Source organism: Geospiza fortis, unplaced genomic scaffold (assembly GCF_000277835.1).
Source record: "Geospiza fortis unplaced genomic scaffold, GeoFor_1.0 scaffold392, whole genome shotgun sequence".
Lineage (NCBI taxonomy): Eukaryota > Metazoa > Chordata > Aves > Passeriformes > Thraupidae > Geospiza > Geospiza fortis.
The window spans coordinates 429,140-442,562 of NW_005054541.1; the positions used below are offsets into that span (position 1 = coordinate 429,140).

Consider the following 13,423-nt stretch of genomic DNA (forward strand, 5'->3'; position numbering starts at 1 on the left):
GCCGCAGGTAAAGGGCTGGTGAGGGTCACCCTCCGACCCCCCAGCCCCGCGGGCATCCTCTGCAGCCGGGCCCTGGAGCGAGCCTCCCCTGAGACCCTCCCCGAGACCCGCTTCGGGGCACTTGGCACCGTCAGAACCCTTGGCACCACAGCAGCCCGGCTCCGATGCCCAGGGAATTCCCTGAGCCCTCCCAAGCCCTGATTTGGTGCCCTTTGCGCGCTCCGAGCCTCGTATGCGCATTTCCCCAGCCCCGCTTTTCGGGTGCCCCTCTTGGCACCTCCTGTAAATCCTCCCAGCCCCACTTTGATACCCTTCGAACCCCCGGCCCCTCTTTGATAACGTTGGCACTACTCTGAGCCCCACTTTGGGGCCCTTGGCATCCCCTTTAGCCCAGTTTTGATGCCCACCCATCTTTCACACTCTTTGCACCCCCAAGCTCTGCTTCTATGCCCCCTGCACTCCCAGAGCTCCAGTTTGACACCCTCTGCCCACCCTGAGTCCCACTTTGACAAGCTTGGCATCCCCCCAAGCCTCAGTTCAATGCCCTTTGCATCCCCTGAGTCCCACTTTGATGCCCTCCACAGCCCCAGCCCCTCCCCAGCGCCCTTGGCCCAGCTCTGCTGCCGTGGGACGATGCTTTACGTAAGGTGGGAGCCGCATGCGGCTCCTTGGTGGTGTCTCGTGGGCTCTCCTCCCTTCCCTCCTCCCTTCTTCTTCCCTTCCCTCCTCCCAGCTGCTTTTTATAGCTTCCACTCTTCCCTGGCGTCTCAGTTTTAGGTTTTTTTTTCTCCTCCGACTTGTTTTTTATATAACTCCCGGAGCCTTGTGGTATGAGGCAGCGGGACCAGCGATGCAGCTGACTCCTGAGGGGCCGAGGACATAGTTCCTTTCCTTTACCTTTTCCTTTTCCTTTCCCTTTCCCTTTCCCTTTCCCTTTCCCTTTCCTTTCCTTCCTCAAACCCAGCCTAGGATGAGCTGCAGAGGAGATGAGGCTCCATGAGCTCTGCTTTGGTCACCAGAGTTCTCTGCCCAGATCACCCCTCACACATTACTCCTGACCCCCTTTTCAGATATGATTTTCTTTTCACACTGCAAAAATGGGGCTTTTGGGGGTGCCAGGGCTGAGCTTTCTCCTTCCATCCCCACTGAAGGTGCCTTTGCTGATGCTGCACACCCGATGTTTTCCATCCCACCCCTTGACAAACCTTTTTCCAAGGGAAAAGTACATCAGAATATTCATTAGCAAGGCTGGGCTGGGAGAGACACTCCCATGCTGTTATTAGAGGAATTTTTACCAAAATCTGTACCCAAATGCATGTAATACAAGATGTAACATGCTCCCTATATTTTAGGAGGTAAATTCCTTCTTCTGGAATTTAAATTCTGCCTCTTCCTCAGCTCTGTGGTGGTTTTAACCACCTTAAAGCTGACCAGGAATCTGTAAATTAGCTGGGATCTCAAATAATCTGTATTTAAGAGAGGGTCAGGGTGTTTTTCTCTCGGAGCTGATGTTTGCACTGTTTGCTGATTCCAGGGGGAATGCTCAGCTTTGCCTCCTACTATGGTGACCACATGGTGCTGCAGCAGAAGCCATCAGGGGCTGTGGTGTGGGGCCACGGGGAGCTCGGGGCTGTGGTGACCCTGACTCTCTCAGGTGCCAGTGGCCTCGTCATCATGGAGAAAACTGCGCAGGTTAAAGGTCAGTCCCAGACTTTGACTAGAAACCGATGGTTTTGGTGGCCAGAGAACTTGTCTGAGCCCAAATCAGAGCCAATGGTGGGGTGGGTGAGATAGGGTTTGGCACCACCCCTGTGTTTGTCACACTGCTGCCTTGGGGCTGCAGAGGTGCTGGTGACATCTCCAGCTCGTGCTTTTCCCTCTCCAGGAGACCTGGGGGGCTCAGCCATCCCCCTCCCCAGCAGTGCAGCCTTTGCTCACTTTGGTTGCCAGCAGTGGCTCCCGTGGGCGCCCAGCAGGAGCCGAGCTGCTGCTGGAGTGGGTGGCACCGCACAGGCTGAGCCGAGGAGAGAGGTTGTGGAGGGGACAAGGGGAATTTACCTTCTCTCCCTGGCTAAACCAGGTCTGGGGAACCTCCAGAGCACTTCCAGGTTCTCTTTTGATCTCTGCCCTGTGAGATCTCTAAGCCCCAAAGGATGTTGCCTGTGCAAGCAGAAACTTCTTGGAGCTGAGAGGGCTCAGGGGCACCTCAAATCCCAGCTACATCCCTGCCTGAAGAGTTGGGAGGGAGCTCATCACCTTTGGAGGGTAAAAGTGCTGCCCAAGGGCACCTCCCTAAGATGAAGAGCCTGGAGGTGTCTTGTGGGAGAGCAGCAATCCAGGAGATCTGCAGGATCCAGCCAGAAAATCCATACTAAGCTCCAGCAGAATATCTTTACGCTTCGATTTGGCGCCTCTAAAATTAGCTGGAGACATCTCAGTGTCACACACACCAAGCTGCTCCTGTAATCCCAGTTCCTCCCAGCAGCTTCTGCTCTGACACACATTTGTTTTCCAGGTTTTCTTTTTTAACCCCTAAATTCCTGCAGGAGAAAGGTCCCTCTGATGCCAGAGGGCTTCTGAAATCCATTTCCTCAACCTGTCTCTGTGGTGGAGAAGCTTTTCCCCGTTGCCTGTCCTTCACTACTGGTTGATGGCTGCTCATCCAACATCCTGGTGAAGGTCTTGAGGCCTTCATAAGGGTGGTGGAAGACAAGCACCATCCTGTTCCTCCAGGACCTTCTGGGACTTGGACAACTGTCCTGGAGCCAATGGACCGGGGCGGTCCCTATGCACTGACAGCCGAGCAGGGCTTGGAGAACGTGACACTGCGGGACATCTACTTTGGAGACGTGTGGCTTTGCAGTGGGCAGAGCAACATGGCAATGACAGTCCTGCAGGTAAGGCCCCTCAGCACAGATCAGGCAGGAGCAGGTAGGGATCAGGCAGGGAATTGCCTTGCATGCTCCTGGCCCTTCTTCAGGTGGCCAATGCCAGCCAGGAGCTCGCCGCCGCCGCTCGCTATCCCCACGTCCGTGTCTTTGCTGCGGCGCCTGCCCGCTCCAGCGTGGAGCTGGAGGACCTGGAGCAGATTGATTTGCCATGGTCCATTCCAACAGCTGGTGAGTGCAATGTGCCTCCAAAAGAGAGCGTGGAAATGGGTTTTTTCCCACTGTTTCCCTTTGCAGCCTGCTGTTTCTTGAGCAGAAAACCTGGGCCACGGGAATTTCACCTACTTCTCGGCCGTGTGCTGGCTGTTGGGGCGCTCCCTGTATGAGGCTCTGGGGACCCCCATCGGGCTGGTGGAGGTGGCCTGGGGAGGGACCCCCATCGAGGCCTGGTCCTCCCACCGGGTTCTGAAGGCGTGTGGGCTCCCAGAGGACACGGGGAGGTGAGAGAAGGTGCTGTGGAAACATCTCCTGCTGTGTACCACGCTGCTTTTGGGGAGTATCCTTATCCCTTCCCACCCCACCTCCTCTCCCAGAGCCTCACAGCCCCCTCTATGCATCATTATAATCCCTCTGGATAAAAACTCCCCCCATGCCAAGAGCATAAGGCACATCTGGGTGGATAAAGGGAGAAGAGAGGGACCCCACATCTCCCTTTGCATGGTGCTTGCTTTAACCTAAAGGCTGCCTTGTACTTTGCACCCCCCTTAAACCTAGCTTTGTCTTCCAGCACCTCCCCACATCAGCATCTCTCTGGCCCACAAGCACCCTCGGTGCTCTGGAATGCCATGATCCACCCACTGCTCAACATGACCCTGCGGGGTGTCGCTTGGTACCAGGGTGAGCCCCCATTTCTACCCCTGGGGTGGAGCAGCCCCCACTGTCCCACCAAGCTCTCACCAGCCCTTCTTTCTGGGGACAGGTGAGGCCAATACCCTCCTGAACACAGACCAGTACAACTGCACCTTCCCTGCACTCATTGCTGACTGGCGCTGGGCGTTCCACACCGGATCAGCCGGACAGACAGAGCCACATCTCCCCTTTGGCTTTGTGCAGGTGTGGGGGGTGAGAGGGGTGACATCTCCCCGGGGGATGCCCAGGGAGAGGATGCTGTAAACACACATGCATCCTGCCAAGTGCTGAAAATCCCAGGCAGGGGCCACAGTGGCCAGTTTTGGGATCTGAGCCACTCCCCCATTTCCCCTGTGCCTCACAGCTGTCCACCTACCGCCATGAGAGTGCAGATGACAGCTTTGCCCGGCTCCGCTGGCACCAAACAGCCGACCTGGGGGTTGTTCCCAATGCCAGGATGCCCAGCACCTTCATGGCTGTAGCCATGGATCTGGGTGATGAGCACTCTCCCTATGGCAGGTGAGTCCTGGGCTGGGGTGAGGGTGTGGGGATGGAGGTTTTGGATTCCAGCTCCATCTTCCTCCTCTTCCTGGGCAGTATCCACCCCCGGGACAAGCAGAATGTCGCTCACCGACTGCTGCTGGGTGCCATGGCTGTGGCCTATGGGGACAAGGACCTCGTGTTCCAGGGACCATTTCCCACCCGGGCTGTCCTGGAGGTGACCAGGGGGCTGCTGAATGTCACCTACAGCCAGGAGCTCATGTGGCGGCAGAGGGATGCACAGGCATTTGAGGTGAGGAGTGGGGTATCCTCTCCAAAGAGCTGCAGAAGGGAAGGCAGCACTGATGGGAGTTTCTCCCCTCCCCAGGTGTGCTGCTCCAGCCAGACCTCCCCGTGCCAGTGGCTGGTGGCACCCGTGGTGGCAGTAGGGTCCCACACGGTGACGCTGGCCCTGAGTGGCTGCAGGACACTGGTGCTGGGCCTGCGCTATGCCTGGGCTGAGTGGCCCTGTGAGTACCTGGCCTGCCCCCTCTACAACTCCCAGGGGCTGCCTGCACCCCCCTTCCTGCTGGACACCCTCCCTGCAGGGAACACTGCCGAAGGGAGGGAGCTGCTGCTCCTCCCCAGCTCTGGGTTGCCCCTAAATTAGGGAGATGAGTGAGCTCAGACCTCTGGCAAAGCACTCATGGCTCCTGGCACTGTCCCTTCCCAAGCCAGGGAATCAGAGACTTCATTACTACCTTGTTAATTAAACAAGTTTTCAGCTCCTCTGTGGACTCAAGCCAAGGCTACAGGGTGGGGGGAAGGGGGAAAAGCCAATTTACAATTAAATATATGAAAAATTATGTAAGGAGAAGCAGCAGGACACACCAATGGGAGCTGAACCCCTCACTGCTGCTCCCTTGCCCATGGAGCTGGTCCTGCCCCCCAGACACCCCATTTCTCTGGGCATGGACTGCTGATCCCCAGGGTAGGGTGCTCACAGGATCCAGGGATCAGCTTCCAGCTGCAGGGTGGAGAAGGGAAGAGAGGAGCTCTGCCAAAAAACCACAGCCAAATACTAAGGCTGGGCTGGGACAGGGAGCTGTGGAGGACTGTGAGTGCCTTCCACCTCCCTCTCTTAATAAAAAGTTAATAAACCAACTCATTTTATTCCTGGATCTCTCATTTTATTCCTAGATCTTTCTTTTTCCCTTCAGATGAGCATTCCTAATCCTCCATGCCCCACTTCTTGCCAAAAAAGCAGGGAAATTTGTGTGGAAGAGGCACAGTGTGGCACCCAGTGCTTAGAATAAGAGTCCCAAGAGGTTCTGCACAAAACATAGATTGTTTAACCCTTTTTTGCTGGACAAATGTACATAAGAAGGGAAAGGCCAGGTGCAGGAAGCGCAGGTGGGTTCAGCCTGGCTGCTGCAGTAGAGCTGTGTCAGGAAAGTGGATCCTGGGATCACAGGATCCCTGCCTGCTGCCTCCTCCTGGGTCAGGCAGAGCCGAGTGAGTCCCGTGAGGCTTTTCCCATCCTTTCCACTCCAGGCTTTGGTTCTAGACAAGGAGGGAAGAGCAGGCAGTTAATTAGCTGGGCAATGGTAGACTAGGATCTGGGCTTTTTCCAGCACCGAGTAACTGGCCCAGGAGCCAGCTGTGCTGGCCCTGGGTTGCCATAGTAACAAGGATGCAGAACAGAATCCAGCTCAGTCTGTGGATTTTTTAAACCATAATTCAGACTGTGTTCAGGGCCAGGAGTGAAGCCCAGGCCTCTCAGCTCCTGCCTGTGGGGCTGGGCTGTCTCACACAGCCTGCAAACCACTTGCCATGGGCACCGGGGGTCCCTGTGAGACCCCAGAGGAGGCATCCAGCTCCCCAAAACCCAAAGCACGTGGGAGAGGGAGCAGTGCAGGTCCTGGGAATGCAGTTTTATCTTGGAACCCATCTCCATCCCCACACACAGCACCACTGTGCCCACCAGTGCCATACGAACAGGAGAAGGGGGCAGGCATGGCACCCTTGGCATCAGCCCCCCAGGATTTGAAACTCCCAACCCCACTCCCAGCAGGATGAGCTGCCAAAACCAGGGACCCTCCCAGCCCCGCAGTTTGCCCAGAGCTTGGATTTAAGCAGCAATCTCTTGGCTTGCTGTTCCTATAGCAACCCCTGCCCACACTTTGGATCGCAGTAGCATCACACTCTGCATGCCAGAACCCCTTCCAGGATTTGTCAGCCCTCACAGTGACCCCCAGCTATGCCCCAAACCCCTTAAGGTCTTGGCAAAGGATTGAGGGTGGTCCAGCCACATATAGAGGGTGGGATCTTATGGTGTGGGAGCCAAGAGAAGAGGGAAGAAGTTGTCTCTACCCAAAAAGCCTACCTAGGGCTGCACCATTGGAGAGGGCTGTGCTGCCTTCGGCCTCGGGGGTGTAGGATTGGTGTTTGGGCTTTGTGGCCTCCAGCCCAGCCAGCAGCGTCATGAAGTCGATGACAGTATCGATGTCCTCCTTGTTGGCAGTGGCTTCCCTCAGGGCGCTGACGGCATTGAGGCGGCTGAAGGAGGTCAGCTCGGAGATGTTGGCACGCAGGAAGAGGAGGATGATGTTGAGGTCGTTGAGGGGGCAGGTGAGCATCCTGCGACTGAGCAGGTCGAAGGCAGGCAACATCTCATAGACAGAGAGCAGCCCCTTGTCCCACTGGCAGAGCTGCAGGGCGTTGTAGATGACAACGGGGATGAGGAGGACATAGACACTGCCAACTGAGAGGCTGATGAGCTGGAACACGGAGAAGAAGACCAGCTTGCAAGGGATGAGCGACGGGATGTGCGGCTCTGCCTCGAGCAACCCCGTTTTGATAGAGCAGCTGAACTCATCCTGGAAGAAGATGTTAAGGTGGAGAAAGACCAGGTAGAGGCAAGTGGCAGCCAAGAAGAGGAGCAGCAGCAGGTTCCTCAGGATGTAGATGAACACCAGGGCGTGGGCGTGCTGCTTGCAGGTCAGGTACCGCTCCAGCAACGGGAACTCGAAATACCTCTCCCGGCGGGCCCTGGGGGTGGAGGGACACAGGGGGAATGAGAGCCACCCCCCATTTCACCCAGGTCCATCCTGGGTGCAGCCACAAAGCCATGTGGAAGGACTCCCTCCAAGGGCCACAGTGACCTGGCCCGGCCTCACCTCTCGTACTCCTCCCAGAATTGCTCTGGCTCAGCACTGGCCTGCTGGACCTTCTTCATGTGCTGCACCAGGCGCACGGAGCGGTTGTAGGATTTATCCAGCTCGTCGATGATGAAGAGGAGGTCACAGTGCAGGGCAGGGGCAGCAGCGTAGCGCCACAGCAGGTACGGCAGGTACATCAGCACCGCCACCACCAGCAGCGAGTAGGGGAAGGCCTGGGCAAAGAATACGAACAGTCACGGAGGATGTGGAGTCACTCTTGCTGTGGACATCCAGATGGGATGCAGGGGCACCCAGAGGTGACTTTGACCCTACCTTGAGAGCCCAGAGGGACTTGGTGATGGCATGTCCCTCGGCGTCGAAGCCATGGTGGATGAGGGAGTCCCAGCAAGCCGTGTCAGTGTAGGCGGACTGCTTCCCCGTGAAGTTGGTGGGAGAGAAGCAGCTGATCTGGGAGCCTGGGGTGAGGAGGAGGAGAGCAAATCTCAGCCATGGAGGGTGGAGGAACACTCCAAAGCCACGAGCAAATGCCTTACAGGAGGGTAATTACATCTCAGGCATTGCTTTGAATCAAAAAAAGCCTTTTTCGTGGTCATTTTGGAGCTGCTGTGTTTCTAGCCAGGACTTTTCCATCTCTTCCCAAACACAAACCCTTTGTGTGTGGAGGTGTGTACACAGTGTAGGGGATTATAGACTAACCAGCCTGAAACTGGAGTAAAACCAAGTCCTCAGGGAGAGCAGTTAGATGCTGGCCAAGGCCAGATTTAGCCTGAGGTCACAATGCATCTCTCCATGCTGCTGCCACCCTCCTCCTCCTCTTCCTCCTCCTTGGAAACAAGCCCATGGCACCCAAAGGTGCTGGGCACGAGGAGCTGAGGCTGGGCATTGCCTCAGTGCTGCTCCTGGGGTTAGCACAGCTGTTCCCACGCTGTCCCAGTGAATTATGATCCATTAAAAACAATCAGTAAACACCCATGAGGCAGAACTGCTCCTAAAACTGTTCCAGGCTGTTCTGCTTTGGATCATGACGCCATCAAGAATAAAGGGGTTTGCCACAACAACCAAACCCCCACTGGTGATTGCCCACGACCTGAAGAACACATTGGAAAAGCCACAACTCACCAGCAGAGAACTCCCGGGCAAAAGCCAGCGAGACGAGGAAGAGGGGCAGCCCCACGGTGACAAACTTCAGCAGGCGATCGCTCGGCAGATCCAGACGCAAGCCCTTGGCTCGGGAACTGCTGGGATCCGGGAGCAGAGCATCAGAGAGCATGTACTCGGCAGCCGTGTGCGAGAGGGACATTTTGAAGTGAGGAAGAGACACTGATGAAGGCTTCCTGAGGTGTGACTGGCTCAAGGAGCGACTTTGCTGGGCTGAGGAGCCCCTGCCGAGAGCCTGCTGAGTGCTGTGTCCCTGTGTCCAGCAGCTGTGAACGACAGCTCAGGCAGGGCGTTAAATCACCTCGTAATTACAGGGGAAGCCTTTTCACAAACAGAAATAGAAGAACCCACCCCAGCAGCCGCAGCGAGTGGGGAAGGCAGCAGGCTGGGAAGGCAGCTTTTCTCCCTGACAACATTCCTGCAGGGCAGCGTTCCTGCCCAGCCACAGATGCTCCTGGCTCCCCGTGGTTTTACCTCCCTCTTTCATCAGCCAACAGATTTCTGGCGCTGTGGCCCAAGGGCATGGGGGTCCCCAGCTATTTTCAGCAGGGAGCCAGGGGACTGGGCCCTCCCACAGCAAAAAGCCCCAGCCAGATACACAGTGGCCCTGTGGGGTATAAAATCCCCTTTGCAGCATCCAAACCAGCCAGAGGGGCCAAGAACATCCTGCTGCCCAGCCCCAAGCTCCTCAGACAGGTCAGGAGACACCAAATGAGGTAATTTTGAGGCAGAACATTGGCTGCAATTCCCCAGATCATCAATCCCTCCTCTTGCCTCCCTCTCAGGGCACAGGGGGAAGAATCTGGCTCCAAGGAAAGCTCCCAAGGGCAGGGGACCCCAATAAGAGGTTCTAAAAATAAGGACAAGGTAACTGAAGGAGCAGTTACAGAACAGTTTCCCAGCAGCACAGTGCTGAGAAACCCACACCAATGCTGCTGGCAGCACAGAGCAGGGGCAGTGTCAGAGCTGCTCAGCCCAGCCCAGCCCAGCCCAGCCAAGCCAAGGAACTCCCTGTGCAGTCTCTCAACACAGCAAAAAATACCAGAGCCAGTGCCAAATTGCACTTTCGATGGATTTTCCAGTGAAGGGACTCTCCAAAGCTGAGCTAAGCAACTCTGGAGAGACAAGTGACAGTTCCAAAATGTGGGAGGGGCTGCAACCAGGTCTGCTCAAACCTACGCAGAGACTGAGTCCCACCCAGCCAGAGCACAGAGACACACACACATCACCTTCCCTCAAGGGAACTGCAGGTTTTATTGCCCAGAAAGTTCAAAACACAAATCAGGCAAAGCCCAACTTTCACCCAGCCTTGCTCGTCTCTACTAGAGGTTCCTCAGTATGTCCAGCTGCTTTCCTGGGCCAGAAGCACATGTAGGCACCCACTCTGAATCCAGCATCAGCACCAGCACAGAGACTGCAGGCTTCACCCCACCACCGGCTCCAAGGTGGGCACAGCTGCTGCCACGTGCTGGAGATGTGGAGATACATGGCACCATTCCAGTCCTGCCTCGTCAGTCCTTAGGGATGTCCAGCTCTAGCTTCCTCAGGGTTTTTTGGAAGAAGAGGGGCAGCTTGCAAACAAAGTCCAAGGGCTGGCCCAGGGGCAGGCAGAGGCGGTGGGCGTGCAAGTGCAGGGGCAGGTGCCGAGCCTTGCTCTGCTCCAACTTCAGCCTCCTCAGGGTGAGCTCAGGAAGCTTCTGCAGTAAGGACAGAAAATATTCCCTTCGAAACTGCAGCTTTTCAGCTGGGACTTGAAATCCCCAGCCCACGAACAGCTGGGGGACACAAGGGGCTGTATGCAGCTCCAGCCACTCCCCAGTGCAACACCTGGCACCCTTACCTGGGGCGCCAGTTTGCTCCAGTGTGAGTATTTGTGATCCCCCAGGATGGGGCATCCCAAGCCATAGGCCAGGTGAACCCGGATCTGGTGCTTCACTCCTGAGGAGACAAGGGGAAGAAGAGAAAGCTGACATCCAGCTGGGCCAGGCCTCACCCTCAGTGCTGGACAAAGCCGTGCCGAAATCACTGGCAGCCAGCACCCAGAGCTTTGTCCTAGAAACGGGACAAAGTCTTGTCTGATGACAAGTTCCCCCTTCCAGAGCTCCTGCTGACTGCACAGTGACGCCAGCCGGGGGTCTCTGTACAAATCACAAATGGGACAGGACTGCTGTGGAACGTGCCTTGAGCTGTTTTATTTTTCAGCATCAGTCTCATTCCATGATTATGACAATGAGAACATGCCAGCAGCGCACATCTCAGGCAGCAGACCAAGAATTTAATGTTACAACTTTATAAGTTTTTGACCAATCACACAAAGCAAAAGCACATTGACAGTAGTTCTGTCTAACCACTATAAGCACACGTACCTTTGGTTCAAACAATGCTTGCTTATTTTGAATCCAATACCTACTTGTAAGCCTTAAGATACAATGCACAGAGCTCCATTATAAGCTTCAACCTTCCTAATATCTTGCTAGATAAACTTTTCTGTAGCTTAGAGAGTTATTCTAGACAAGCGTTAATACACAGACCATTGTTCTATTTGTCTTTGGTCAGCAGAAAAATTATTTAAACTGTAGAAAAGCAATCTCACGGCTGCTGCTTAGCTCTAATCACAGTTCTGCTGCCTCTGAAGCCTGCCTTTTGCAGCTTTCCCAAAACCCTCTGAGTTTATAGATTCCCACACACAGGGAGCAGATGCAGCCCCGGGGCAGGCCGCACTCACCGGTGATGGGCTGGAGCTGCCGCAGCGAGCAGGCAGAGGCAGCAGCCAGCCGGCGGTAGCGCGTCACCGCGCGCTCGGCGTGCCGATCCCCGCGGGCCTTCACCACCCTGCCATCCTCCGGACACACGCGGTACCTGGGAGCCAGCGTCATCTGAAGGGTGGTGAGAGGGGGAGTTGGGGCAGACCGGAGGGGATGCTGGAGCTGCCTGGCCAGAATGGCAGCTGAGGGAACACAGGACTCACCTTGTAGTGGGACTGGTGGCTCTTCACCTCCTTCTCCACAATGGGGATCTCCACCACGCCCTCAACAGGGTCTGGGTCCCCCAGGACAATTGCCCTGGAAAGGGAAAGCAGAGGTCTGTGGGGTGCTACTCTCACAGGAGGGGAACCCTCCCCTCAGCCCCTCTCCCACGACCCAGTCCCATAAAATGGTGCTGAAAGGGAGAAATAAGCAACACCCTTCTACAAAATCCCCACACCCCAGGGATTTTCCCCTCGCCCTTTTTTTTAACAGCCCCATCTTCACTCACGCCTTTCCTACCAGTAGATCTTCTCCACCTGACGGGTTTTGAAGAGCAGACGGATCTTCTCTGCTGCCTCCTTGCTCCGTGCCAGCACCATCACACCCGTGGTCTCCTTGTCCAACCGGTGGCAGAGGTGGAGGGGCTCAGCTCTCATGTTCTCCAGCATCTTGGCCAAAATGGGCAGCACATCAGCGATGCAGTTCTTGATGCCGGGGCCGCCTGTGTGACCCAGGGCAGCAAGGAGTCTCACCTCTTGTACTCCCCATGCACCCTAAATCACCCCAAAATGCCAGGGAAGGCCGAGATCTGACAGTGACCAAGCCCATGGAACCCTCCCTGGGAAGGGAAACCTCAGCAGAGGAAGGGCAGAGACAGAGGATCCCATAAGCACCATGGAGCCATTTCCATTCCCCACTTGCCCTCACCATGCACAGGGAGCCCGTAGGGTTTGTCTATCACCACAATCTCCTCATTCTGGTATAGAGTTCTCTGCTTAAGGATCTTGGCCAGGACATTGGGGTGAACCTGCTGCAGCTGCTGGCTCATTGCAGCGAGTTCCCGGAGCCATCGCTGCGTCGGGTCCTTGGGGATCTGAGGAGAGAACGAGACACCAGTGGTGGGGTTTAAACAGCTCTTGGCTCTCACACAGACCTGCACTGGCACCTGCAGCAACGTGCTCGCCTTCCCTGAGCTCCTGCTCCATGACTGAGGGACAGCCTGGGATCCAGAGGGATCGGGACAAGCTCAGTCAGTGGCCTTGGGGAATCTCATGAGGTTCAACGAGGCCAAGGGCAGGTGCTGCACCTGGGCCAGGGCAACCCCCAGGCTCAATCCAGGCTGGGGATGAAGGGATGGAGAGCAGCTCTGGGAGAAGCCCTTGGGGTGCAGGTGGGGGAGAGCTGGACAGGCCCTGGCCCAGAACCCCCCTGTGCTGGGCTGATCCCCAGCCTGGGCAGCAGGGCAGGGGGGATTCTGCCCCTCTGCCCCCCAGGTGAGACCCCACCTGCAGAGCTGCCTCCAGCTCGGGGGTCCCAGCACAGGAAGGAGCTGGAGCTGCTGGAGGGGTTCACCTGGAGAGGCTCTGGGGAAAGCTGGGGAGGGACTCGGGACAGTGGATGGAGTGACAGGACAAGGGGTGTGCCTTCCCACTGCCAGAGGGCAGGGATGGATGGGATATTGGGAATTAGGGACTATGGACAAGGGCCCGGAGTGACAGGATAAGAAGGAATAGCTTCACACCGACAAAACACGGAGTTAGAGAGGATACTGGGAAGAAATTTTCCATGTGAGGGTGGTGAGGCCCTGGCACAAGTTGCCCAGAGCACTGCCCCATCCCGGAGTGCCCAAGGCCAGGTTTGGCAGGAGCTGGGAGCACCCTAGTCTACGGGAAGGTGTCCCTGCCCCTGGCAGGGGTGGAACTGGATGGGGTTTCTCCCATTCCACCCGATCCCTCACCGCGAGTCCCGCTCCCCGTGCCCGCCCGCGCTGTGCACGCCGGGACTTGTAGTCCGGACACCCCAGGCCCAGCAGCCCGCACTCCGCTCACCTCTCGCTGTT

At 56.5% G+C, this 13,423-nt stretch overlaps 4 protein-coding genes across 6 annotated transcripts in view; 2 read left to right on the forward strand and 2 right to left on the reverse strand.

Moving 5' to 3' along the window:
• The first annotated feature begins 1,542 nt into the window (after positions 1-1,542).
• Positions 1,543-5,450, forward strand: SIAE (sialic acid acetylesterase). 2 transcript variants are annotated; one of them, XM_005429320.3, is made up of 9 exons: positions 1,543-1,699; positions 2,734-2,897; positions 2,981-3,119; positions 3,205-3,388; positions 3,676-3,785; positions 3,868-4,001; positions 4,162-4,316; positions 4,395-4,590; positions 4,666-5,450. In XM_005429320.3, exons 1-9 carry the CDS (start codon positions 1,573-1,575, stop codon positions 4,945-4,947), a joined length of 1,491 nt encoding a protein of 496 aa, XP_005429377.3. In that variant the 5' UTR covers positions 1,543-1,572; the 3' UTR covers positions 4,948-5,450. The 2 variants fall into 2 exon arrangements, with proteins under 2 accessions (XP_005429377.3, XP_030919778.1); XM_031063918.1 differs by having other exon boundaries at positions 1,549-1,699; positions 4,395-5,450.
• A 15-nt stretch (positions 5,451-5,465) lies between these two features.
• Positions 5,466-8,850, reverse strand: PANX3 (pannexin 3). Its single transcript, XM_005429341.3, has 5 exons — positions 8,579-8,850; positions 7,772-7,914; positions 7,457-7,671; positions 6,664-7,328; positions 5,466-5,840 (listed from the first exon to the last, which is right to left on the reverse strand). The coding sequence occupies exons 1-5, from the start codon at positions 8,757-8,759 to the stop codon at positions 5,779-5,781; spliced, it is 1,266 nt and encodes a 421-aa protein (XP_005429398.2). The 5' UTR covers positions 8,760-8,850; the 3' UTR covers positions 5,466-5,778.
• A 997-nt stretch (positions 8,851-9,847) lies between these two features.
• RPUSD4 (RNA pseudouridine synthase D4) lies at positions 9,848-13,417 on the reverse strand. Its single transcript, XM_005429321.2, has 7 exons — positions 13,413-13,417; positions 12,292-12,457; positions 11,884-12,085; positions 11,586-11,679; positions 11,343-11,493; positions 10,458-10,555; positions 9,848-10,314 (listed from the first exon to the last, which is right to left on the reverse strand). The coding sequence occupies exons 2-7, from the start codon at positions 12,410-12,412 to the stop codon at positions 10,129-10,131; spliced, it is 852 nt and encodes a 283-aa protein (XP_005429378.1). The 5' UTR covers positions 12,413-12,457; positions 13,413-13,417; the 3' UTR covers positions 9,848-10,128.
• The window catches only part of DDX25 (DEAD-box helicase 25), a 12,422-nt gene continuing 12,336 nt past the window's right edge, over positions 13,338-13,423 (forward strand). For both annotated transcript variants that reach the window (XR_004082591.1, XM_005429343.3), the window contains exon 1: positions 13,338-13,353. The gene's annotated coding sequence lies outside the window, so the exon portion shown is untranslated. The remainder of the gene's footprint in view (positions 13,354-13,423) is intronic.

Excerpts from the sequence above, each read along its gene's own strand:
- SIAE (XM_031063918.1), top strand. The coding sequence starts at position 1,573 with ATGGTGCTGCAGCAGAAGCCATCAGGGGCTGTGGTGTGGGGCCACGGG. Across the intron at positions 1,700-2,733 it reads GAAAACTGCGCAGGTTAAAG|GACCTTCTGGGACTTGGACA; the intron begins GTCAGTCCCAGA and ends CTGTTCCTCCAG. Across the intron at positions 3,120-3,204 it reads ATGGTCCATTCCAACAGCTG|AAAACCTGGGCCACGGGAAT; the intron begins GTGAGTGCAATG and ends TTTCTTGAGCAG.
- PANX3 (XM_005429341.3), bottom strand. The coding sequence starts at position 8,759 with ATGTCCCTCTCGCACACGGCTGCCGAGTACATGCTCTCTGATGCTCTG. Across the intron at positions 7,915-8,578 it reads TGCCCGGGAGTTCTCTGCTG|GCTCCCAGATCAGCTGCTTC; the intron begins GTGAGTTGTGGC and ends TCCTCACCCCAG. Across the intron at positions 7,329-7,456 it reads TTCTGGGAGGAGTACGAGAG|GGCCCGCCGGGAGAGGTATT; the intron begins GTGAGGCCGGGC and ends CTCCACCCCCAG.
- RPUSD4 (XM_005429321.2), bottom strand. The coding sequence starts at position 12,412 with ATGAGCCAGCAGCTGCAGCAGGTTCACCCCAATGTCCTGGCCAAGATC. Across the intron at positions 11,680-11,883 it reads CAGGTGGAGAAGATCTACTG|GGCAATTGTCCTGGGGGACC; the intron begins GTAGGAAAGGCG and ends TTCCCTTTCCAG. Across the intron at positions 11,494-11,585 it reads GCCACCAGTCCCACTACAAG|ATGACGCTGGCTCCCAGGTA; the intron begins GTGAGTCCTGTG and ends ACCACCCTTCAG.